The sequence below is a fragment of the Pleurodeles waltl genome, chromosome 2_1 (assembly GCF_031143425.1).
Source record: "Pleurodeles waltl isolate 20211129_DDA chromosome 2_1, aPleWal1.hap1.20221129, whole genome shotgun sequence".
In the NCBI taxonomy this organism is placed as follows: domain Eukaryota; kingdom Metazoa; phylum Chordata; class Amphibia; order Caudata; family Salamandridae; genus Pleurodeles; species Pleurodeles waltl.
In genome coordinates, this window is record NC_090438.1 from 577,287,011 (window position 1) to 577,314,697 (window position 27,687).

Sequence of the window (27,687 nt, forward strand, 5' to 3'; positions counted from 1 at the left end):
GCTATAGGGCTTAATGCATAGCAATCAAAGACTGCTCTTCTTGTGACTATCCCTTTTTCTATTGACCCAAAGAGCAAACAGACTCAGCTAAGTCACTAACAACATAATTGCCTATACATGGAACTACCTTGCTCTCCAATGGTTCTGAAACCCTGCTTGTGCCATACAGTTAAAAATAGCTTCCACAGACACTAGAGTGGCACTGGAATTGATCGAGGCGCAGTGGAAAATCTAATGAAAGATGACCATTTTAAAAACAATCAGCTCAAAATTCACCCCTTTTTAGTTTGTTTATATAGACAAAAAGGGCTGCAGACTGCAGGAAAAACGCAAAACACATTTCACATTCCAACATAGGCAGGGAGATTCAGGGCAACAAAGTATCAAAATAAAAAAGAGAAGAAGGTGAGGCTGAAAAGGGGGATTAGCAAGAAATCACTATTTTGTCCACTTGTCACTTTAACCTCATTGACTAAGTTGATACTTCTATTCATCTTTCAGGGTTGAGTATGTGTGCGCTAGCTTCACTTTCACCAAAGCCCTAAAATATGAAAGGCCTTGACTTCTCTTACATCAGCCTCTATTGAGCTAAACTAAACATGGAAGTTACTGGGAGCAGCAGAAGATAACAGCAGGGGCAGGTATCTGCTGCTGGACTGGTGCTTCACAAACAATCACTGGGTTCTAGGGTACAGAGCAAAGGCAGGAGCAAAGTCCACCATCATTCATCTCTGCAGTTCAGGGCATCCGGTTCTCATCCGCTGTGCCAAACATAAGCTCTTGGTAATGGCAACTATGAACACAAGGAGTAGGAACCATAGCAGCACTCATGCTCATCCTGCACCGGGACTCAATAGGATATGGAAACTGATATGAAATCTGGGAAGGCTTACCATCCAATAGCATGATGGTATTGCCATGTCATGGACAACCACCAGAATGTTAGAGTAATTAGTGGAGTAAAGAAATAAAGTAAAAGGGTTCGATTGTGTGGGCAATTCATGGGGTGGGACAATGCATGACTGGATGTGGCTTGTCAAAGTTATGCTACTGCTATCTGCTACCACAATCATGTATTGATTTGCACATAGAGGATCAATTTACCATGTTTACACCAATACATGGAGATGGAGGCACTCTTCTGCACAATGACTAGAAGTGTTGAGGAAGGATATGGGGATGGGACTTAGCCCTTCCTTTCCCTCTGTGCTAACTTCTACAATCATAACGCGCCAACATGTGTACCCTCTGGTGGCCGTGCCTCAAGGAGCATGCACGTGAAAAGAAGGCCCCAGAGACTGTGTGCTCACACTGTGGAGCCCTTCATCTTTTGTTCTTTGACATCTCTTCACTTATTCATTCTGTTGATAAACGCAGAGTGCTTATCAAGAGAAATCAAGGTCTGTGACATAGACGCAGAGTTTTTTTCTGAACACAGATAAAAATGTTAAAGTTCAATTTTCTCTAGTTTTGAAAGCACATGCTTAATTAAGGCATTTACAAGATTCTCTTTCCTGGGCTGGACTTATATGAAAATGTCTTTATTTGCATAAACACAAAACTGCAATCAACGTTTAATTACAGCCTGCATCGTGATGAAAGATAAGAGAGGCAGGGGTATGGAGAAAGCTGAGAGTTCATTTATTGGGTTAATCCTTTGGCGAGAAGCAGATTTTTCCGAGAATAAATTGCCGTGATGTTTACATTCACAACATGCCCTTCTTCAAACCCTAGAAGTGGGCCTGGGTGAGCTGCAATACAAAAGCTCTCATTCTATGGAAACATGCTCCTTACCTCTGTGATGTTTTCTTGTACTTTCTCCTACAAGGAAAAACAAACAGAGACATGAACAAAGGAGAAAAACAGAAAGTTTGATTAAGAAAGAGCACAGAGGGGAGTCTCTTTCTTTGAAGGTATAGACACTGGGAGAAAGTGCGCACAACACTGAAGTGGATGAAGCAAACAAAGTGGCGAGACCAGCATCTTAGCATGGACCAATTCCTCGGTTGTCTGGTGCAAGCACAATGCAATGAGTCATCGTGAAAGGTGGGTGAAATGAGCAGAACACATTCAGAGGCACAAATGAGCTTTGCAAATAGAATGTGGTAGGGAAGGTGAGAATTTTACAACAGGGTGGTGTAGAGGATTTAGGAACTAGTTACACATACTTCTTAGTGTCATGCTGTTTTATATTTAGTTGTGTTAGGCTCTAGTGCGCTACACATCATATGGGGTTGTGTTAATGTTATTGCATCAGTGTACACCATCAAGCTATTTCAAGGTGCTTGCTTCCTAGAAGGAAAGCCGTGGGATGTCTACTTTCTAAATATAAGCCTGCACTTCAGTTCTTGCTAACGCTGGCTGTGTTTAGCTTTAGTGATGTGTCGTTCTTTATGTGATTGACTAGTGTCAACTTGAACTCAACATTTAGATGGGGCTTCCAAAATGACAAACCTATTCTATGGGAGAAGGTAAAGGAAGAAGCTCAGCACAAGAAACTGTGAAGACCCCAGGTGACTTCATGAGGTAGCTGAAAACAATACTGTTAATACAGCAGTAGCAAACTAAATTATCCTTGCAACAACTGCACAATTCCCATGTAACCGGGATGACAAGCAATACCAGAAAACATGCCCGCTGGCCTACTCACATTTATTGGTATCTAAAGTACATCTTGTTGCACAGTACTCTGGTCTCTGTGGAGTCTGTCCACACTCAACAAAATAAAAACTAACAAAGCTGTCATTTATTGACTGGGCTGATGCTTCCCAATCTGATTTAAGTAGATGCAGAAATAAAATATGGCTCATTTGAACTATTACCACTAAACAGCATTCATCCAAATGCAGTAGAGGTGCTCTTGCTTTTCTGCCAGGGCATTTCCCTGTGTTTGCTACTTGTTTCTTTGATGTGCACCCTGCTTTCCTGAAAAGATAGTGTATGCTTTATGTACGCAGTGGAAGCTGTCTAGTATCTAATTTGATGACCACAGAGCCCTGAGAGCTGGGCTCTAATTCTGGCTCCAGCAGATGATCAAAAATGGGGTGATTCGTTGCAAAAATGTTTATCTCCCCGTGCCTCCGATTCAAGGATTGTAATTTACTATGGTAAATAATAAATGCGTAGTAGGTACAGTCACAGTTATTTAGAATAATCCATCACTTCCCCTGACCCCTTCGATCAAGGCAAGGGTTTCTTAGTCCATTTTGATCTGAACCCAAGCCCAACAATTTACTTTACTTCGGGTATCTGAATCAACACTGAGCTATATTCAAGGAGTGACGGAGAGCACTGGGGTTGTTTTCATTGCAGCACTGGGGTTGTTTTATTTAGGAATGTTTTCTATGCCATTCCACTTGTTCCAAAGTGAAGGTATCCAGTCATGTACATAATTTACTGGGTACATATCATGAGAAGACTGCCACCCCAGGCAACGTGTCTTAGTCACAATCTTGACTTAAAAGTCACAATTAGAAGAATAAATGTAGTTTGTACCCAAGGCCACATCTATTTAGTAACAGAGCCTCTGTCATAAAAAGTTGTGTGCGCTCCAGTGTGGGGAAGCATATCCATGCAGGTACATGCTTTATGCAGGTAGATTTTCCATCTGGTCGTAAATCTTCATGAGTAAATTTTGCCCACAAGGAGCATTGTTTAAAATGTATATCTGCCATAGATTTTTTTGAAGGTTTTGGTCAAAAGGCACAAACAATTTGTTGTGTTTCATGACAAAAGTTTGGATTGCAATAGTATGATTAGAATCAGCACAGGCTCACCAACTTTGAACTGTTACCTTCCCAGTTTGTTTCTTTACTCTAAATACGCATGCTTGAGGTTATGCGGCGGTTCATGTGATAGGCTATGCTAAGCTGCGAAGCCTGACGGCTCACTAGTTTGCACATTTTTTAAGCAATTCTCCAACCTGATTAGTGTGAAGGGAATGAAGAATTTAAAAAGCTGAGTGCAACCACCCTCTGCTGCAACACAGATTTCCAATGACTGAACCGTCCTCTGGTAGCAATTGCTTACTTCTGTTTTTCTTGATGGTCCCACACCCCCATCTTTTTTGTGCTGGTGGGACTTTTGGAAGGAGAAAAAGAAAATGACTGTGCAGTAGACATTTTTTTTTCACGGCTGTGAGTCGAGTAACAAAGGGAAATCATAAATCAAAGCTGATGTCCTATCACTATTGAGTAGGGTATCTGCTGGAAGAGATGGTGAAGTTTAAGTCCGCCCTTGTGCAAATTTAGGAAATGTTGCACTTCTTTATGAAGTACAAAATTCCTGGAAATCTCTTGCCGTGGCAGGCATAAATAAACTCCGCTCACCCAGACAACATTTGAATTTGGATTCACGGCAGTGGCGTAACATTAGGCCCCGCAGCCACTGTACTGTGGAGGGATCTCAGGCTCCAGGGGGCCCTATCAGCAGAGTACACTGACTAGGTCAGCACTGTGCATGGGCGGCAGGGGAGCCCCTCCATGTACTTTGCAGGGGGACACCCTTACGTCTCATGATGCCAGATTCACGGCTTCCATTGCAGACATATAAAATGGGAAGAGTCAACCTAATCATCTCCACATGTGAATGACAACTTGTTTTACACTCCTTTCACAGCACCACCTTAAAAGAGCTCATAACTTTGACCACCTATTGATCTTTCTAGTGCTTTCAGAAGAGGCACAATGTATGTTGTGTTTGAGGAGGTGATGGAGGCAATATTCAAACTGGACCCTCATTCCTTAGTGTTTGGGTCCTGAGAAAAAGCCATCATACAACATCAATAGCAATAAAAATGTCCTTCTTTAGCATTAAATACACAAAAATGGTGGCGAAATACTTTCAAATAGTCTAATCTCTGGCAATCCCTCAGGGTAGCCTCCAACCCATCGTTTTTCTCCCACTGTGACACACTAGACAGGGGCATGCCTTATATGTACTGCCCTGCCTTCTGATGGGAACAGGCCATGCTGAACTGACAGGTGAGCCCCCTCCCAAAGAGGGAGCAGGCAGCCTCAGACTGGCTCCAACCTTCTTAGGCCTGGTCAGTTGCTTAGTACCAGCAGTCTCCGAGGGGGGAGGCGAGAAATCAGTAGCTCTCCGGTAGCATACAGCATCGTTCAGCCATCTCACCCCCGTCCATCAGTTATTTTGAGAGAAGCCAGAGCCTGCTGTGGCATCAGGGGCGTGGTTTGGTCAGTATGATTTGGGGGGGGCGGGGGGGGGGGGGGGGGAGTGAGCTTCAGATTTCCCAACAATCACGCCGGGACCTCTTGTTAAACCACATGTGAGTAGCAGGACATGAGTGGGCCTTAAGCGTCGTGGAAAAAAGAGAGGAGTACAATTGTTAAGGGTAATTAAAACGCAATGTTTTTCAAACTAATCAGCATTTTTTAATGCTTTCAAAACAGACGAGAGAGACTGTGCGATAGGCGCTTTACATTACCCGGCCGAAAGCACTTGTACCCAAATTCCTTTACAGAATACATTTTTTAGGGCGGTGTAACACTCCAAACACACCCCCGACCCACGGAGCTACGCACCTGTGTGGCATAGAGGTGACACGAAATACCAAGGACAAATTTACCAAGCTGGAACACACGCCGACGTCCAGTGTCCTGATCATTTCGATGATTCCGAAGACACGGATGGAAAACTGCACCTCGGAATCAAAGGACCAAATCACAGGAAATGAGATGTGAAAAGCATTTAGCGTGTGTTTGACCCTCGCGCGGTTCCATTTTAAAACCATCGCATTTCGCATTTGATTTACTCACTGCCAGATAAGGGGGAAGTCTGAAGGCTAAAGCTCTTTCTCATCTGCTGTCATTTTTCCGAAAACGAAACACGGTCACGTTCATCAAAAGCTCTAAATAGATCTCAAGAATATAAATTGGCGGGAAATGGCTTTTCTGGTGCCCCGCTCTAGCTGATGCATTGGTATATACTTGTGGCCTGGAGCAAATTAGCACATTCTTGTCTGATTCATGTTTTCAAAATATTTGTCAGAACTCAAATAAAAAAAATGGCGACCCCCTTATACGAACTAGAAATTGCACCAGGAGTCTTAGCTTGCCTTGGCTCTGTGTGGTCTAAAAACATCATCTCCCTGGGATTTGCTGCCATTTGTAAAGCATTTTCACTAATGCGAACAAAGACTGGAGATAATGCAGTAATGACTGCCTGACCTCAATGCCGGGCAGCATGACTGGCTGGGCATCCTAGCATCATCTGTGAGTGTAAACAAACCACAGAGCTCTTTCGAAAACAGCTTCAACGCAAAAGCTGTCTCTACTCAGTACATAACCTACGTACACTACATCTCTATCCACTTTACAGTCAGGATTCCGGCATTTCTCTGCCCTGAAATCAAGCTAACACTGGCTGTACTGCAAATGGGCATTATTCTGCTTTTCTTTCTGACTGTGCCTGAAAATACGATGTGAATATAAAGTGATGTTCCAGATGGGGAGAAAATCATATTTTTTTTTATTTATTTAGAACGGTCTATTTTATGTCGAGGTCATGCAATGCTCGTTTCACGGAAGTATTGTATAACTATGACCAAAAAGGGGTCTTTTGGAAGAACTATTTTAGCATTGTCAAAGAAGAAACTAGTCAATCTTCTACCACTGGACTGCCAGATAGAGCCAATATCTCATGCTGGTTTTGTCTCCCCATGTGATGCCTGATCTCTTTTTTTTTTTTTATTGAATTTTGCACATAGTAACATACAATAACATAAACATAGACAGGTCCCCTCGTCTTAACAATAACAGGATAACCTAATGATCCTTCTCATCTCGTCTCTGCCCCAAGTAGCAAGAAATAAATTGCAGTAACATATCCCACAGTAAGCGTCAATATCTGGGGGCACACCTACTATTCTGCCCATCAATCACCAGATAACAAGGTCATCAACGTCAGCCTTAAAGAGGTTCATAAGTGACAGAGAATCTGAGCGTAATATAGCAGAGGGGGGAAAACAACAAGGAACACACTACTCTAATAGGCAGGTGGAGCACAAACCAGATCACTCAGATCTGTCTCAACAACACAAGAGCATACCTAATCCATGGGAAGGAGGGATGAGTCTCTCCCGTGGGCAGCACCAGTCATATCACTTACACACTGCAAGCAGCTAGATAACTATTAAAAGGGGTCCAAATATCTCTGGGGCGAGACCCCCCAGGCATGAGGTCCCAAAAGATCACCAGCTGGTCATGGCAGTAGGCAGCATATCGCAACCATTCAGATCTGCGCAGAGCCCTTCTCCTACCCCAACACATAGCAACCCTTCTCTTTGCCAGCAGCAGAAGCAGACCAGCCAAACGCCTGTGTGGCCCCGGGATCTCGTCCATACATCCAAGTAACCCAACAGTAATGCCTGATCTCTGAATCTATCATAGAGGTGGTTTTACGTTTTTTAAGGCATTTCCACAATCATGATAAAGTTATTATCAATTTTAAAGGACGCCCAAGCAAAGCAATCAAAACACTGTGAAACATATTTTTCTATGCAATGCATTTTAGACCAGTTCCCATCTCATGAACTTCCACTTCTTCACAGAGGTATTGGCCATTCTCAGTCTTGCGTCTTTTGTGCTTATTGTATTAATTGATTGGGGTGATGGTAGCCAAAGAAAGAAACGGTAACAGGGCAGTCATTACAACTGTTAACTAAACCTTGTTGAGCATCATCCAACAGCCCTCATGCTTAAAAGCCTGGTGTAGATCAGCCTGATAAAAGTGACTTCCCATAGCATCAAAGGTGTAGAACCAATGCAATGCAGAGAACATACCAAAGACGTCTATACAGATTTCTGTGTCAAACGAGTTAAAAACAATGCATTGCCATAAAAACAATTGTCAGCATCATTATTTCGTATTGAATGAAGTGCAAACATAGCGCGTTTCTACTGGCCAACCAGAGACTGCACAAAACGCACTATGAGATGCAGTACAAATGGACATGACTGCTTAGCAAATGGCAAGAAGTAGAAGTGACTGTGGCACAAGGAGAACACCACTTGAACCCAATATGCATTTCAAAGAACTAGAATAACAAGGTCCAATCCTCAGATGACCTTGAAAAAAGGGGAGTGGGCTGGTTGATTTTTTAGTAGTGAAGTAGCCACCTATGAAGCCAATTCGGTGAATGTTAGTTAGAAGTGCCTTTTACATTTTTGTGAAGTATGGATACTGTGTTTATGATGGGGTAGTGTAATGATGAAAAATATGATTAGTAGAAATTAGGAACTTAATGCCATTTGATATTGGATGGATGTATATGTTTTTTTTCAATTCAAAGAATTTTTAGTGAACGATTTTAAACCATATGTTTGTGCAAAACGTATTTCTATAAATATAAAAAAAATGGCAAAACCGTTTTACAACTTGCGTTGTCTTTCCTCAAATGGATTTTTGTATAGATTAATATGAACTTTTACTGTCTTTTGCTATATGTGCACAGGAGTTGTAATGTTTTAAATATGTTATGCATTGTTTATATTTTCATAACATCATGTGGAATTTTGTATATGTCCTTAATCTGTTATGTTTGTCTTTTTTCTTCACTTTATAGATGCTGTATGATGTTTCTTAATTTATTAAAGAAATATTTGTATTAATCCTGAAGAAGGTGGAAGCTATAGGTCGACGCCACCGACACGCATGGACGAAATATTGCTACATGATTTACAGACATTGGATATCCTTATATGAACTTTATTAGATAGAATGGATTTATTCTTGAAATAGAGGTGCATATATTTGAAAACAGATTTGTCTTAGAAGAATCTTCCTTTTTTGTGAAATGTGGGATATGTTCTTATGCATTTACACGTGATTTTAGGCATGTATTGTCCATTGTGAGATTAAATCCATGTATATATTTTCTAAATCGTGGTATTCAATTTTGCTATATTCTTTCAATATGAGAGTATGCATGTGAGTGGTGTCGATTTTAATTTTTGTGAAGTATAAATGATGGTATGGTTTAAGGGGGGCATTTATTGATATGCTTTAAATAACAATTGGAGCATTTTATTATTTTACTAAGTATGTTTAAAAAAAGTAACACTTTAAATTATTTTAAATTAATACAAAAATCATACCTTCTAATTACATTTAGTGAATATTAAAAAATAAAATGCTAGTGATGGAGTGATTTTTAAAATGTGATTAAATATTTCCATTACTTCAATACTTACTAAATATTTATTTTTGAATATTTACTGTACTGCTACATTTTATTTTATTAGTTCTAAGTAATAATTATTCTAAATTAATCTTTTTTTATTTTACAATACATTGTGTTTAATTTTCGTATGAGAATTAATACCCTTTATTATTCTTCCCTAAACGTTTTAATACTTTTCAATAGAGAGATATCTACCTACTAGTAGTAACTTTACACTCATAAATGTATCCTTAGATGTCTCCACCTCGTGATTTCAAGGGTGGAGATATTTAACTCAGTACTTAGGTGTAAATCTATTCTCTGAAATGATGAATAGCGAAAAATGTAGGCTTACACTGAGGTGCTGGAGTAGATTTACATGATGTGAGTAAATCTACTATTTTCCTTTGTGAAAAGGCCCACTGTGTTTTTGTAAACCAAGCAGGTCCACACAAAAACATAGATGAATCATTCAAGACTGGGACATAAGAGAAGGCAATGGACAGGTTATGCCTTCTGAATGCCCATTCAGAAACAATCTTTTCTGTCAGATGAAAAAATGAAATGATGCAAGCTAGCACCAAACAGGTTATGATAGTTGTGGACTCATTAAAAGCAGTATTTTATCCACTGCATATAACAAATATATGCTGTATGTGTAGACCAATTGGTTGTTGAAGATCTGTGACTCACATGAATTTTAAGTTCAGACTGACAAACTCCCTGTGAATCTCTTTAAAGTGTAAAGTGAAAACTAGAGCCTAAAAGATCAAAGCACCAAATGTGGGCATCTAGTCGCACGAGAACGGGTTTAAGTCAAAAGTTATAGTTGACCAAGAAGGAACGCAGTTCAGATATAAGAAGTGGCTCAGGCACAGTTTCAGCTTAGATTCAGACTTAGAAGATTTTTTGTAGAAAAAGATGTCAAGAGGTAAAGTTCAGCAGGGCAATGCAGCCGGCAATGCTCAAGGTGGAGGAGGTGTCGTCATCAGGGAGTCGCTGGACAAAGTTGAGGTGAAGATTTCTACGTTTGGACTTAGGGCCTCATTACGAGTTTGGAGGGCCGACCGTCGGCCCGCTAGACCCATGGGGAGAAGACTACAGCAGAGCTGACAGTCTTGCCCCTGACCCAATTACGATGTTTCCACTGGGCTGACCAGCAGAAACCTCCCTATTAGGAGGTTTCCACAGGTCAGCCCAGTGAAAACAGTGCTTCGAGGCCAATGCAGTCCCACAGAGGGTGCCCTCAGCACCCTCAGAATGCAAACTGTCTGCCGTTGTGGGTAGTGCAAGGGCCCTCCTGTCGCTCCCAGCACTACCTTTCCGCCAGCCTTTAAATTGTGGGGACCACGCAAGGCTGATGGAAAGGGAAGTCGTGATCAGCACGGTGGAGCTGAACTCAGCGCTGCCGTGGCTGACCACGACTTCGTCTGCCACCACGCTGTTGGGATCCTGGCAGTGGTGACAGTACCCTGGCGGTCTGAACACCAGGGTCGTAATCTAGTGGTTGGATCACCAGTTGTGCGGTGGTCTGACAGTCATTGCGAGTTTGCCGGTTGCAAGACCACCAAACACACGTAAGGAGGCCCTTAGACTCTTTTTATAGAAGTTGAAAATCTCCAGTAGGACGAAGCTGCAGCCTGTAGCCAATCAGGGCTCCACGAGGCCGGATTCCCCTTCTGCGAGGAGCTGCTGAACAGGATTTGCTGCTGTGGCAAAGAATGTAGCAGTAGCTGCTGCGAAGTAAGACCAACCAAGCAAGTGCCTTGTGCAGATCAGTGAACAGGTAGGTAGTGGTCTCCGCTTGGTTCTCAGAGCACACACAGCATTTATTTGGCAGACAATTTTCTAAGGTTTGGATTTGGACAATCTGGGTACTTTTAGCAACACTTCCAAAGGTCCTGGACTGGAGGGCACCACTTGGAGGGTTAGGACTCACTCAGTCTGGGTCCAGGTGCAGATTCAAGATGGTTGGAGCCATTTCTGTTCCTGAGGCCTTGGAGTCACTCTGGATTCAAGCCAGATTGCAGGTCTCAGGAAGCAGGACAATCCTCTGAGGGCACAAGGCAGGCTTCAGGCAGCAGGGCAGTCCTCTTGGTGTGGCAGGGCAGTCTTCTGAAGTATGCAAAAGGCCACAAGCAGCAGGGCAGTCCTCTGAGAGTCCTTCAGCAGGTCCAGAAGTAAACTGAAAATTGGATCTGAGGTTCCTACTTTTGTACCTGGTGCCAGCTTTGAAGTGTAAGAAACTTCTGGAGGTTTCCCTCACACAAGTGTATAAAATGTCCTGCCTCCCTGGCCTGATCCCAGTCTGTCTGGTGTCACAATGGGCTAGTGTGAAGCTCTTTGAGTGTGAGCAGAAGCAGGGTCATTGAAGTACAAGTGGGGCTGAGCACAGCTCCACCTCCCCCACCACCCATACTGCTTGGATGGCACATCCTGCCAACACACAGTCCCTGTATTGTGCAGCTGTCTGGGAGGAATACACAAAGGCCAGCTGCCAACTACACCTAGTTTTGAAACCCAGGAAACAGGCTGCAGACAAAAAAATGGTTAGAACTAGGAAATGTCAGAGACAGGAAGGAACTTAAAATCAAACTTTACCATTAAAGAGGATTTAAAATTACGATTCCCCAGAAACCAAACATGACATTCCCACCTGCTCTCACACAAAAATTTCTTTTTAAATACAGTGCACCCTGCGCTGTGGGCGGTTCAGGGCCTACCTTAGACTTATTTGTAATAAAATTGAGTTTTAGGCCTGCCAAGGGGCTTACTTTGCTAAGTCAAACTGGCAGTTTAAAACTGCAAACAGGCTGTAATGGCAGGCCTGAGGCATGTTTAAAAAGGCTACTTAAGTTAGTGGCACAATAAGTGCTTCAGGTCCACTGGCAGCATATAATGTACAGGCCATGGGTTAATGTAGTGCCATTTTATTAGGGACATATGAGTAAATGTAATGTGCCATTTGGGTGGAAGCCAATTTGACCATGTTTGAAGGAGAGAGAACGAGCACTTTAGCAGTGGTAAAGTGCAGAGAATCCTAATGCCAACAAAAACGAATTCAGCAAAACAGTAGGGGAGAAGGCAAACATTTGGGGGTGACCCTGCAGAGAGCGTCAAGTCCAACATGGGCATCTGCCAAAAATAGGTGGGTTTCCTGTCACCCTTTTAAGAGTGTATACCTAAATAGGGCAGAAGTGAGATCCATCTCTTTTTGGCAGATGTTTCACATCGGCCAAAATCTAAATAATCCATGTCTTTTTGAATAAATAGTAGCATTCAGTGCAATATAAAATAAATTATCCTTGCATGCTCTTTTAATTGTATTGTATCTACATTACATATATTGCAGTGGTTAGGGGGCAATAAAGGCTTGCTTTGAAGCAACACTGTAGAAGTACACATTTGTTTTTTAAACCGCACAGCTCGCACAGTCAAGGCAGACCTGATGCCTGCACTGCAGCAAAGAATATTGATATGTAATATCTAAATGGATGTTAACAAAAGAGCTGCTTTAATTAACTCCGATGGTCAATAAATGGAGCTCCAAGGAAGCCAGATTCCAATCTCCATGTAAATCAATGTCTTCTTAAATGTAGCTGTATTTACTTTAATGGGACTGCAGCTATTGCTTACCAAACGGGAAATGGATTGTGTGTTTCAACAGAAACACTATGAGGAGATCAGGCTGCAGGCAAGATTGATACATTTATTTATGAGGCTATATTTCAGGCTACTTAACATCCGTGCAAAATCTGCCCAAGTCTTTCTTTAGCATTAATGTCTTAATTCGCTTAGCCGCCACCAAGGTTTTCCCTAGTCTATTGACAACGCTGCTTTTAGTCAGTGCTTAATTTGTGCTTGTTGTAACCGGTGCTAAGCACCGGCACTTATTTTTGATGGCCGGTGCTTAGTCTTCTGTCTCAAGCATTTACAGCGAGCTAAAGACACATTTGGGAAAGACGGCGGAAGAGAAACACAAACAAGCTTCACAATGGGAGAAAGCAGAAAGCTGCAAGCGTGAGCTGAAGGGACAGGGAGGGGTTCTAAATGGATTGAAGAGGCCAGAGATGACTTCAGGATCACGTTGCCTCAATATTCCGTATTCCGTGTTTGCACATTTAATTGCAGCAGCCGCGTGTTTAAGAGGAAGGCTTTGAGCACCGGCACGTTTTTATGTACGAATTAAGTGCTGCTTTTAGTCCAAGTGGTGAGGAGGTTTATGAGTCGAAAAATTACAAAAGTGTTTGCTTTTTCCTGGACGTATTTTCTTCAATACATTTGAACCCCACTGAGTCCACTCGGACTTCCTGCCTCCGTGTATGCTAGTGGGCGTGAATGGCTGAAGGGGCCATGAAAAGCAGCCCTGGCAAAATGTTCAAACCTGTTCAGATCCCTTACTCCCCACTCACTGTCTCTTTTTCTTACAATCATTCCGTTCTCTTCCCTTCTATTTCTTCTCTCACTCTGATCTCTCTCGCTCTCTCTCCTGAGGCCCTGCTGCACCTGCTGTAATAAGCTCTAAAGAGCTAGAGAAAGTGACAGAGACACCGGCAGTTGCCCATGGAGCCTTCAAAAACTGCCCCCGCCCCCTCCCTTGTCTAGCACCCCCAGGCAATGCCCGACTGGATAAATGGCCGGTCCGACCCTGAAGATGGGTATGGTCACTGTCTGCCTTTCATGAAGGCATAGCTAGCAACCGGCTCCGGGCCATAAGGGAGACATTCTCCTAACCTCGGGCTTTCGGCAAACAGAACTAGGCATGCTGGGGCTTGTAGGCCCATATATACAACAGAAAAAGTGAAACTACAAATTCCAAGAGTGCTGCTGGATGGAATCTTAACTGCCGAAGGTGATACTTATGGCATGGGGACAATTTGACAGCTGTGTTAAAGAAACAGTAGGGCTGGATGAATGTGGCTGCAATGAAGAAACAGACTTTCAAGCCATTGTGTATGTATAACCAGACCAGTCAGGAAAACCGGCAACCAAAAAATGTACAACATATGCCTTCATCGAGTAAGGACAGAAAACTCGGCAATCTAATGTAAACACTAACTAATACATAATTCAGATAAAATGCTGGCATTAACAACCAGGAACTGGACATTTTGGTGCAGAAGCTGACTACAGACCCTACCCGTTAATAAGCTATTAATAAGCAAAAATATAAACTTTGTCTGACAATTTAGGAACTTTCTGAAAAGCATACACTGATATGGCACATGAGGCACGTCTGACACCCGGCCATCTCAAGGTATTTTTGGCCTCCAAGTGAGGTATATTTGTTGTGCCATAAACCTGCACCCTGCCCACTGAGTGGCAGGCCGCACCTCAGAGAACTGCTTTCGAGGTCTAGGCAGAGACCCTGCTCTATAGCACTGTGGGATGTCCAGAACTTTTTTTTTAGGACTGGCACTTATTTTTCTGCCTCAAGCATTTACTGCGAGCAAAAGACACATATGGAAGAGACGGAGGAAGAGAAAAACAAAAAAAGCGTCACAATGGGAGAACGTAGAAAGCTGCAGGAGTGAGCTGAAGGGGCATGGAGTGGCTTTAAATGGATTGAAGAGGCACTAGGGGCCAGATGTAGCAAAGCTTTTTACCCATTCTGTGTCTATGGGAAAAAGTGTTTGTACATATGGCCCTAGGTGGCTTCAGGATTACGCTGCCTTGGTATTCTGTGCTTGCACATTTAATTGCAGCAGCTGAGTGTTTAAGAGGAGGGTTTTGGACACCAGCACGTTTTTATTTACAAATTAAGTGCTGGCACTGTCACCTGGCTTTAGCCTCCCTAGAACGTGTGTACCACTGCCTTCCATAACAACATGTACGAAGAGCATATGTTTGCTTTGCTAGAGGAAGCAACTCAACCAGCAGCAGTTGGTGACCTTTTAGGGATATTTATCAAATACGACTGGCTACATTTGCTTTATCAACATTCCAATTTTAAATGTCTTCGACTTGTTTCGAGCAGATTTAATGCAGATTTTTCACATTTCTGAGACAACAAACATTCAGAATGTGCTAGAAAGGAAAAACACGCAGAGATCCGTTTCTTTACAAGGCCCTCTGTTTGATCGGTTTTCTAATTTTTCTTTCATTGCCATGCTTCTCCTACTCATTCTACCTTCCTTCTGAGCCTCATGAGTTTGTATTTAAGCTTTGTTGATTTGTTTATTTGTGTGGTTTGTCCAGCATCAGGCACGTCATCTTCTGATGCCTTCTGAGACATTATTTTGCAGCTCTTTGTGAAGTGCAGGATTGAGTTATTGTGGGTGAGATCGATGGAGTATGTATCATAGGAAGGTGGCCACTCATCAGCAAGACGGCACTCCACCTCAAACAATGATTAGTTGTACATTCAGCTTGTGCGTGTTGGAGGCTTGTGAGAGAAGGGCTGGAATATGAATATGAAGGCTGAGTATGTGCCAATGGTCTATTGCAGTTTTAATCAAGGACCCTCACTCTAGTCAGGGTAAAGGAGAATCACCCTCAGTTAACCCCCGCTCACCCCCTTGGTAGCTTGGCACGAGCAGGCAGGCAGGCTTAACTTCAGAAGCAAGGTGTAAAGTATTTGTACCAACACACACAGTCACTCAGTGAAAACACTACAAAATGACACAACACAGGTTTAACAAATAGGTAATATTTTCTAAACAAAACAAGATCAAAACAACAAAAATCCAACATACACAAGTCAAGTTATGAACTTTTAAGTAATAAGAGTCTTAAATTCTTCAGAAAACAGTGAGAACACTGTTAGCATGAATAAGTCCCTGGGTTGCATCAAAATAACACTGCACAAGTAAGTGTGCGTCAGAAAAGGCTAGCGATGCGTCTATTTCTCATTTGCAAGCGAGACCGTGCGTCGTTCCTCCTCCAGTCGGGTCGGCGTGCGTCATTTTTCCTCTCCGCAAAAGAGCTATACGTCGATCCGGACAGGCTCCTCCAGTCCGGGCAGGCTTTGCATTGATTTTCCGCACCCAGGGATGTTGCGCCAAAATCCGGTCGCACGGTGTCAAGAAACCGTGCTGCATGGGGCTTGCGTCATTAACAGCAGCTTCTCCAGCTCTTTTCCTTGGCAGAGGTTCCTCTTGGTTTCAGAAGTAATGTAATTTTCAGTGGGGTTGAGTGCTCCTCTTATACCCCTTTCTGCCTTTGAAGTAGGCCTACTTCAAAGAGAAGTCTCTGTTGTTTTCAAGATCCTGCCTTGCCCAGGCCAGGCCCCAGACACACACCAGGGGGTTGGAGACTGCATTGTGTGAGGGCAGACACAGCCCTTTCAGGTGTAAGTGACCACTCCTCCCCTCCCCTCAGCCCAGATGGCTCATCAGGATACGCAGGCTACACCCCAGCTCCCTTTCTGTCACTGTCTAGAGGAGAGGTGCAAACAACCAAACTGTCAAACTGACCCAGACAGAGAATCCACAAACAAGCAGAGTCACAGAATGGTTTAAGCAAGAAAATGCCTACTTTCTAAAAGTGGCATTTTCAAACACACCATCTAAAAACCAACTTCACTAAAAGATGTATTTTTAAATTGTGAGTTCAGAGACCACAAACTCCACATGTCTATCTGCTCCCAAAGAGAATCTATACTTTAATCATATTTAAAGGCAGCCCCTGTGTTAACCTATGAGAGAGATAGGCCTTTCAACAGTGAAAACCAAATCTGGCAGTACTTCACTGTCAGGACATGACATGTAAAACACATTACGTTATGTACTACCTTAAACATACACTGCACCCTGCTCACGGGGCTACTTAGGGCCTACCTTAGGGGTGTCTTATATGTAAGAAAAGGGATGGTTTAGGCCTGGCAAGTGGGTACACTTGCCAAGTCGAATTGGCAGTTAAAACTGCACACACAGACACTGCAGTGGCAGGTCTTAACCATGTTTAGAGAGCTACTAATGTCGGTGGCACATCCAGTGCTACAGGCACTCTAGTAGCATTTGATTTACAGGCACTGGGCACCTCTAGTGCACTTCACTAGGGACTTACAAGTAAATCAAATATGCCAATCATGGATAAGCCAATGTAAACATATAATTCATACACGGAACACCTACACTTTAGCACTGGTCAACAGTGGTAAAGTCTCCAGAGAAAATAAAACAGCAAAAACAGAGTCCAGAACACAGAAACAACCTGGGGAGTAGAGGCAAAAGGTTAGAGGAGATTATGCCAATGGTGCCAAGTCTAATATGTGTGTGCTATGTTCTGTGCAAAGTAGGGAGACCACTTACCTGCAGGTCATTTCGGTCACTGTTTCCAGCCCTGGACATTTATGTGAGAGCCTAATTCTTTCTGTGTGTCCTAATCTCATTTTGTTCCTTTTGACCTAATTATACTAACACCCCTAAAATCACATTAGTGATTTGTAAGTGAAAATTTCAGGACTGAAGACAAAGGGCTTGATTTAGAGCTGGTTGGAAGGGTTACTCTGTCACAACAGGTGATGGATATCCCATCCGCCGAAATCTAAATCTCATAGGCTATAGTGGGATTTAGATTTTGGCGGACGGGATATCCGTCACAGTTGTGTCAGAGTAACCCATCCACCGAGTTCTAAATCAGGTCCAGCTTCCGAAAGTTCACAGAATTTTCCTCTTTGTCTTTGCCCTTGTGTATTTTCCATGCAAACATGCAATATTTGGCTTTAAGTGCTAGGGTGCTATCAAAATTAATTTTCATTTTTCCAGCCACTTCAAAAGTATGTGGATGTTGTTGATTTACAGCAGCGGCTCCTCCACTATGGCAAAGGAGTGTCACACAACCCCCACCTCCCACCAGCAGCAGCTGCAAAATGTTAAAAATGAAACAACAATAAACAATGTTTAATATTGTTTTGTTTTTAAAGGGAGGGCCATGGAGGATGACAGGCACCAGGGGTAGTGGTGTGCACTCCCCTCAGTACACATGTGTATTTGGCCAGCTTTCTCGGCCAAACACGCAAGCGCACTGAGCTCCCTTCAACCCGCACTATGTTGACGGGTTGGAGACAGCAGGCCCAGGCTCCCAGTCTGCCTGGGAGTGCAAAGCCAGGGCACTCAGGCCAATTCCAATACTGCTCTCATTCATGCAGCGTTAGAATAGGCCGCAGGGCAGGCTGGGTGTCTGTGCCTGGGAGCCTGCAGTCAAGCAGAGAACTGAGAAGCGGCAGTGCGACGGGTTCAAGGTAAGTTTTAAAAAAAGTTATTTTGTTTTCTTCACCCTACCTCCACCCCGTCCCCACCCTGCCACTTTACCCCGTTGCCAGCCACAACTGGTGATTTATATTATTTATTTGGTGGAAACAACTTCAAAGAAGTGTGAGTACCCCGAATTTAATAAGAAATAGTACATGTTTATGAACTAAATGAAGTAGTAACATTAGTGTCAATAAGAATTACAGGTCGTTCACAAGGGAGAAATTGACACTGTTGCTGCATATTGTCTGCTCAAAGTTATGCTTGAACAGTTTTATTTTCAGGAGTTCTTTGAAGAGCAGTTGGTTTACTTCATACATTAGGAATGGACTGAGAGCATTTCACAATCTCCAGTCCCATGCGCCAAGGGACATGCCTACCAACAACACCCCTCACCCAGTGCTTTAAATGGAAATATAAAAGTGCAGGTACTCACTATTTAGAGTACCTGTTTGCTCCTGAGGAGTGCCGGTGCTGTCCCATTCAATCTATTGCAGCAGGGCTGAGAAGTACAGGTACTCTCCGTATCAAATTAAAGAAGTGCAGGGACTCAGTACCGGACAGTACCTGCCCATTTAAAGCACTGCCCTCACCTCTAAGATGTCTGGAAGGCTGCTGTGGAACTCACATCCGTTCTTCGCTGTGGTCAAAAACAACTTTTTATCTGATTGGCTAGTGCCAAGGGCTTTGAAGTAGTATATAAAATCTTGTTGGCGCTGGGATGCTTACTAACAGTCATAGATTGTAAAAAATAGCTAAAGTCCCACTCCAGTAACCAAAAGCATTTCAGCATGACAAGATAGGTATGAACCTGACAGATAGCTTCCTAACCATCAGGCCATCTCCTCTGTGACCAAGTCTGAATCTCTGTTTGAGACATCCTATCCTGCCTGCCGCTGCTGCTGTCCAGCCTGTTCAGAGAACTCCAGTCACTTCAAGACATCCAGAGTGTCCAGCAGTCCTCCCAATCTCTACCCACACACAAAGTAGAGCTGATATTAACTTTTCCTCGATTATGGGGGAATCAACCCCAGGAGGAATAATTCTGCTTAGTAGAATGCTTCATAAATGATTTATCTAATTGACTATAGCGTTCCTGGCAGCCTTGTGCCCAAAGAATAGACACCAAAATCCACACTTTAGGTACCACTTGGTCCTGCTGGAAAATATAGTGGTCCAGCACTGGGTTGGACTTTGTACCCACCAAATCCTGCACTTGTAGCTTTCAACGTGAAGTCCCTTTGTGTGCTATTTTGATTAAAGTTTGTTTCTGAAAAGCTAAAAGAGAATACCAAGTGGGCATAATCAGTATAGTCGTGCCCTTGGCATTCAGCGGTGACAAATGCCCATCTAAAAGGCTGGGGCCCTGGGCCAGAGCCCACTTTGCCCAGACGTCTCTGTGTAGACCCACTAACTAGCAAAATGCATAGAATGGAAGATACACTGTCTCTCCTTTGATAAGACTAGGTGCATTCAACAGATTCATGAAACTAGGAAAATGGTTAAAAGTAGATGGTCATAAAACCGAAACTGGATTCTGGAAAGACTGATTTTACCCTCAATATCTAGAAGACAGACTAAGGGTTGTCTGGTAAGTTAAATACTTTCCATACGTCTGGTGCAGAACTAAACACCATCAGCAGAAATGTAAACCAAGCCTTACAATGCAACCTCATTACTAGATAACATTTCCACTGCAAAGCTTGTCATTATAGTTTTGTGTACTGATCTTCTATGAAGCATAGTCTTATCAACATAAATTGTGATTTACTTCAAGCCCCAACTAAGCAGAAGAGACACATTACATTTTAGATAGCGCAAAAGTCAAGTACACCATAAACATTGTGAATATAGGTTCAATGTTTTTAGTCACAGGATATGGAAAGGTGATTAAAGAAATTCAGTAATAATTGTTGGCTCACTGAAAGATGAGTCCTATCCAAGCAGGTATTTACAGTACAAGAAATTCTCAGTCAGGGAAAATTAGATCATAATTAACGGCCTGTAGAATTGACATTTATTTAAAATATTTAAACAAAAGAACATAAAATATTTGGAATTGCACAGCAAAGGTACAGCAGACTCGTCCCATAATACTTCATTTGCACTTTTAATCATTTCATCGTTGGGTCAAGTATGCCTCAATACTATGCCTGTTTTTCACCCGAGCACAGCAACATACTTCAACACTATGGTGAGGAGAGGGCTTCTTGATGTTCTCTGCACATTTTGCACTTTGACTCTATTTGAGTAACAGAGTCCAGTCATAGCTGAAGACAAATATGAGGTGAAGGCTGGGAGCGTTCCTTCAGTTCATCATGCTTATTCCCCAACAAACAAAGCGAAAAGTATTGGCACATCTCGTTCAGGTGTCAACAACTTCCTGCAGTGTGCTTCATAACACCAGATTGGCACAGTGGAATCTTTCTGAAGGAGTTTGTTCTATTGCCCCAGTTACCCTCCAACCCTCCCACCCAAACCCAATACCTGAAAAAAGTCATTTCTTGGCAGTGATCTAGCAACATAACTCACCATGTTTTTGTATAAAGAGATGCTCAATATTGAGATAGTAAAAGTCCTTCTGAACAATTCAGTGGTAAGTGAAATCCTTTGGGTGCAAGATTTTCACATTAGGTTAGGATGCAGCAACATTTTTGACAGCAGGGGCAACATTTGCAGTGACAGGCACACTAGCAGGCATCTGGCTCTGACTCCAGCAGATCTTTGTGGCATTTGTCTAAGCCAATAATGTATATCTCTGTGGGGTGACTTCTGTTTGGAAGCTTCTGACTGGCATAAGGGTGGTAAGGACGTCTCCATGCATCCTGGGTTCCCATTGGTACAACTCTTCTTACACCAGAAGGCTGGTATGGATTGGTGCGACTGTCCTATGCCCGGGGGATGCATTCATAGGATGTGTGAGCACCACAGCATTGGGCCTGTAAATTCGTATCCTAGATAGTTCAGAACGAAACTACTTCTGAGTTGGGCATGAGGGATAGTCACATGAGTGTATGGGTTCTCAACGCTGATGCCTTTAGCCATGTCTGTAAGTAAAAACCAACAGGTTCTAAAACATGATATACAAAAGCCAGGAAAAGCCACCGGAGGTCCAGCTAAGACAAAATACAGGACCGCTACAACAAAACACCCACCAGTGAAAGCAAGGTGTCATCAATTTCAGGTGCCCGCTGATGAACCATGATTCACAGAAAGCCTTCCAACATTATACCTGTTTGTGCCTGTCACCAGCAGTGCAATGGGAGTTACATCCTGTCCGATGTGCACAATGGGGGTTGGTTGCCTGCAGTGAGTTGGGCACAGGGCCATCCCACTGGTGTACACTGCAAAATGCAGTGTGCTGCCGGGGTTTGGGTGCCTGCTGGGGGGTTGAGTGTCGCCTTGGCCATACACAGCTGTTCACTGGCCACCAGTGGGCTCTGGCCATGCACGACAGGGGTGATGGCCAGAGGTCACCCAAGAGGTTTAGGCATAAAACCAGATATTTACTAAAAAAAACAAAGGTTAACGTGACAATAATACAAAATCTTAGCATATGTTAAAAAACAAAAATTCACTAATTCACAAAAATCCCAAAGTTAAATAGACTATATACATAGGTCTTGATGTGAGATAAAAATTAATGCTTAAAAAGCAAAAAAAAATGAAATTTGTTAGTATTGGGTTACGGACCGTGACTTCAACGTGTGCACCCGCCATGCAGTGCTTATAACCTCCAATATTACATCACTAATTACATCACTCATGCATGCTAAATTACATCACTGATGACACCACTGATGGCATCTGCAAAGGCATTATTAATGACATCACTAATGACATTATCTAGTCACTGTGACATCGTACTATAGGGTTTGTGGACTTGAAGTGATTCAACATGCTCCACCCATGGCCAATTCCCTATCACCAATCACATGAGTGATAATGGAGATAACATTTGACAACATGCTGGACACATAGCATATCTGTCAAGTTTACTGAAGTACACTACAAACATTCTTGAGATGAGAACAATGGCATACTATCTTTGAGCAATGCTTACAACCCAGTGTGAGTTAAACCCCTATCATACTTTGATTATGACCTCACATATGACATTACTCATGACATAATAAATTACATCATCAGTGACATCCCAAATAACATAATTGATGACATGGCTCATGACAACATCCATTGGTACTGATTTTGACATTTGCTTGAATTTTGTGAATAATTAATTTAAATGTATACATTACATGGGAATGAGTTGGTTTGGATCTACTGGTTTGTGACAATATATTTTTTAAAGTATGGAATAAAGATTTAATGGTGATTGTTATTTTGCACCAAAATGATTGCTGTCTTATTCAGTAAGAATAGCATAGTCTTTGTGTATGGATATACAGATATATGGCACATTGTGCATGATTACATACTGAGGTGGGGCACAACGTTGGGAAGCTACATTTGTCTTTGTGTAATAATGCATATGTTATGGTATTTTACATGGTGATAGAGTGAACAAGTGTACATCTGTTCAAGCTTGTCATAGACAGATTGTATGTATGCATCTATGTGTGTGTTTCTTGTGCAGGAACCTAGCCAATAGGCAGCTGAGATTCACTGTACACCTTTCTGTGTGTTTGCATTTATCTGTTCATGTACAGCAGTTGGATGGTATAGTCATGTCACTGTTTTATGTAGTGATGGTGCATGTGTGGTAGTGAGATTGTGGAAATCTTTGTCTATGTTCTCTCTTTTATAGTGGTTTATGATAACTGCACTGTGTCAATATGCCTATATGCATGTGTCTTAAAAACATTTTTGATATGACTAAAATGGGTTAATATTCAAAAGAGCATTATGTTTCTCTAGTGATGGTTATAGCATTATTACGTGCTATATTCTTGGGCAAATTATGAGTATGAGCAGTTCTGCAATTAATTTATCATTATCTGTAACTGTATTACTGTATGTTAGGTGAGAACTCAGTAGATATGAATCCAATCAAAATAATTTTCTTAAAGGGATATGAGGAGACTGGTGGCACTATATATGTGTGTATGTATATGTATTGCCCTGTGGACAGCCAACTCCCCAGGGCAATGAGTTTGTTACATGGGGGGCTGCATGGTTCCCCTCATGCCCCAGGGACCACCACCTCCCCAGGGAAATTCATTCAATTTAAGGGTAGGCCACACGCCCCCCACAGCCCTAGGGACCACCACCTCCCTAGGGCTGAAACAAATTAATGTGGGGGGTCCGAAGTGGACCACCCAGCCCCAGGGACTACCATCTCCCTGGGGCTGAGTACTACGATTGAGGAATACAGTGTGACCACTCCTCATGGAGCTATTTATGTCCCTGGGTACCACCACCCCCCAAAGCCAGCTCCTGCTACCTCCTGAGGTGCCCACTCTCTGGTGGTAGCTGTTTGTTTTTGCTACTCCCACCAAGCAAAAGAAAACATAACTCCACTTTCTGCAAGCAGAAGCTGTCAAACGGCTCCGGCTTGCAGAAAGCAGTATTTTTATCTGTTTCCCTGCACGCAAATTAGTGTGCAGGGAAACGTATGAAAACATTGCTCCCACAAGCATGGAGCTGCTATTTGATGCTTGTGGGAGGAATGCTGGCTTCCGCAGGTCGTGGGGAGCTGGCCAGAACCGCAGGGGCCTTCAGGCTCCCCTGTGGTCCTGTCACACTCTTGCTTTCTCTTCCATCCCACAAAGGGATGGAAGAGAGAGAGAGACTGATATTGCAATGGTCTCTCCAAACAATATCTTCAAAGTGTCACACTAGCAATCTGTTTGGTTCAAAGCTTATAGTTACATTTTGAAAATAAAAAAAGTCACTTCTGGCCTACTGGTAAAACTACTGGACTGTCACTCAGTAGGTTCAAGGTTCAATTCTTGTTATCTCATGCAGTGCGTTTGTTTATTTAGCAGTGTTTTGACTGTTAAACATTCCTAGTGATGGAACATTTATGCCTTTTTGCCATTAAAATCTTTGGGTTGAATGAAATATGTATGTCTGGAAACTGCATAGCAAAGAATCACCTGTGGCCTCCAGGTTAAGGTCTCAGGCGCTCACCCAGAAGGCTGAGAGTTCCAATCTATGGGTGTCAGTAGTCACATTCCTTTAATTAATTTTCAATTTCAATTATTTAAGATATATATCGAAATGTAATCACACTCTTTTTACTTGACAAATACATTTTTCTTCTAAATTTGTACTAAAATATCTCATTCTAAGTCTACCATTTATCAACGTCTAGAAAAACTCTCTGGGTGGTTATAGGGGGTTGGCTGCAAGGCCTGGCTGCAGGTCAGTCCCTAAGGCCAACCCCCACCGTGAATGGCCAAAGGCCATGCGTGGAACGGGATTGGATGGCTATAGGGGGTTGGTTTCAGGGCCGGGACAGGCCAAGCTCTACTGCCAACCTCCACTGTGTACAGCTGAAGGTCTTACATGGCGTGGGGATAGGTGGCTATAGGAGCTTGGCTTCAAGGCCCCCCGGCCAACCCTAGCAAAGCACAGCTGAAGCCAGGCACAGCAGTGGTTGGGTTAGAGTATAGTAATTAAAATTACTACTTTAGGTTTAAAAAAACACAGAAATGCACTAAAAAATACAAAGGTTACAGGGACATCATTGTTAGGAAATAGAATTTAAAAGACCACAGACATTCACCTAAAAATACAAAGGTCACAGGGACGCTATAGTTAGGGTCTGAATTTACTCACACAAACCCATAGCAATTCAGCAGTTATAGTTAGAGTTATTTCAAGTAACTATAACTTGCGCCAAAAGGTAACTATAACTCGCACCTTCGCCATGCATTGCTAATTACCCCAGACATTACAGCACTGATGACAACTTCTATAGCATTATTAAATGCTTATACCATTTTATATTATATTAGTTATATCATCTACAATAATAGCATTTACAATAACACTTATAACATCATAAATCACATAATTTGTGAGAACACATTTCAAGTTAAAGTGGCGAGCGGAGTGGCATGGAGTGCGGTTGTTTACAATGGAATAGAAGACTGGCGTAGACTGCATTGAAGTACAGTTGAGTAGCACAGAGTGGAATAGCGTATACTAGAAAGGTGTAGAGTGGAGTGACATAGAGTGGAATATTGTACAGTGGAGTGGCATACAGTGGAGTGGTGTAGAGTAGAGTTGCATAGTGTGGCATAGCATACAGTAGAATTGAAAAATGTACAGTAGAGTGGCATAGAGTGCAGTGAAGTACAGAGTAGTGTTGTAGAGTGAAATTGCATACAGTGAAATAGCATAGAGTGGATTAGCATATAATGGAGGGGTGTACAGTGTAGTGGCGTACACTGCAGTGTCATAGAATTGATTGGCTTAGAGTATAATAGCATACAGTGGAGTGATTTAGAGTGTACTGGAGTAGAGTGAACTGTGGTAGAGTAGAGTGGCGTACAGTGGGTTAGTGTAAAATGAAGTGGCACACAGTGGATTAACGTGCAGTGGAGTGGCATGTACTTTAGTGACGGACAGTGGAGTGATGTAGAGTATAATAGCATAGAGTGGACTAGCGTAGAGTGGAGTAATGTAGAGTGGAGCGTGGTCTTTGAAACAGATGTAGCATGAAAGAGGTTGACCGTATGTAAATGTATTGTTCCACAAATATGGATTGTGAGGTGTAAATGATAATTTTTGGTAGCAGGTGTAAATGGTGTGAGTAGTATTAAAGTTATAAGCATTAAAATACTTGGTGATATATTGTGGCACAGTATACTGTGGTAACCTCACGGCATACCACAGTACATGCTGATAAGAAGGCAGTATTTGATTGGCAAATTGCTGTCTTTACAAAATGTAAAAGGCAGACATGTAGTTTTCAGCACACTTTCAGTTTGTTCTGTCATAGGGCCTTCTTTATGGATAAGCATTAGGTTTTATTGTTGTTTCCTACCTATTACCACTTTATAAAAGTGATAATGGTTACATAAATGTATTCATAATTTTCTACATATTCTTCCAGCAGTTTAGGAAGAACTGCACATTTTTTTAAGTAGTGCAGTAATTTATAGGTATTACTCCGTAGACTTTGTGATGAAGATTTAAATATGTTAAAAACTGAAAAGAAACTATAGTACACTATGCTTGTAAAGTATAGTCTTGTATGGTGTTTTTAAAATTTTCTAACATGTATTTATTTTGTTATTCTTTTGAGTCATTTTTTTAATTATAATGAAACGTATAAATATTTTCCCTACCTATTACCACTTTAACAAAGTGGTAATAGGTAGGGCAAACATATCAACTATAATAATCACATATATCTAAGGGTGTAATCCAGCACACATCCAAACTGTACCCAAAAGCAACATGGCTGGCTTTACCTTCTGTAAAGGCAGTCATTAGTCAATCATATAATGCTTTGTAATGCAGATATCACTAAGATAAAAAATCTTACAACTTCAAAAAATACTTAACATACTTATTTTTAGTAGCTAGAAGGATCCTCTGCACCCCACAATGTGTAATCCTGCCAAATTTCATGGACATCCGAATTGGCGTTTGGCTGTTATGCGTGAGTACAAAAGTCTATGGTAAATAAATTTGTGCCCAAACACATTTTGGAACCTCCTCTCTTTTATCGCTGCTCCCCCTTGGCCAATCCCTGCAAAACTTTCCATCCTCCACCAATGTAGAAATAGCAATAGGTGTAAAAACTGGTGGAGATTTGTCAACTGGACGCAATGGTGACACTGATGGGGTTCCCAGCTTACTCATACACAGTGGCAGGACCACTGTCATGTTTTCCAGCAAACTGAAAGTTTGCCAACAAAGAGTAGTGGTTTTTGAAAACAGGTTAGTCCAGTGCCCCTAATATGTAAAGTAGCTTCCCCAGTAGCAAACAAAACAAGATGAACGGGCTTTGATGGTGTGCCCCACTTTTGGGGGGAGTGTCCATTTCCAATGTTCACGTTGGGGTGATGAAAATGTAGCCATCCTACACTGACACTGGCAGAATTTTTCCATCAAAAGTTTTACATCAAGATCCACCACACAGATAAATGAAACTTTCACCAGTTTAGCTCCACTTTGTGCCCACCAGTGATGTTTCACCAACTTGTTTTATCCTTCATCAGCTAGGGATAGAGCTGTATGCCCACATTCTAAATCGGAATGTGATGTTTAGTTAAATGATGACGACCTTGCGCGTGCATTTTACTTACTTCTACCTTTCCTTTCATATATAAAGCAGAAGAATTGGGCTGCAGTTCAAATGTAAGATATAAAGCTGAACAGACAAGCATCCAA

General features: G+C 42.3%; 1 protein-coding gene across 11 annotated transcripts in view; it reads right to left on the reverse strand.

The window, feature by feature from the left end:
* Positions 1-27,687, reverse strand: part of PDE1C (phosphodiesterase 1C) — a 1,966,671-nt gene that overhangs the window by 830,741 nt on the left and 1,108,243 nt on the right. For 4 of the 11 annotated variants that reach the window (XM_069215225.1, XM_069215215.1, XM_069215261.1 and 1 more), the window contains one exon: positions 1,795-1,821. The exons of the other annotated variants lie outside the window; for them this stretch is intronic. In XM_069215225.1, the coding sequence (XP_069071326.1) occupies positions 1,795-1,821 (27 nt within the window). The remainder of the gene's footprint in view (positions 1-1,794; positions 1,822-27,687) is intronic. 11 annotated transcript variants of the gene reach the window in all.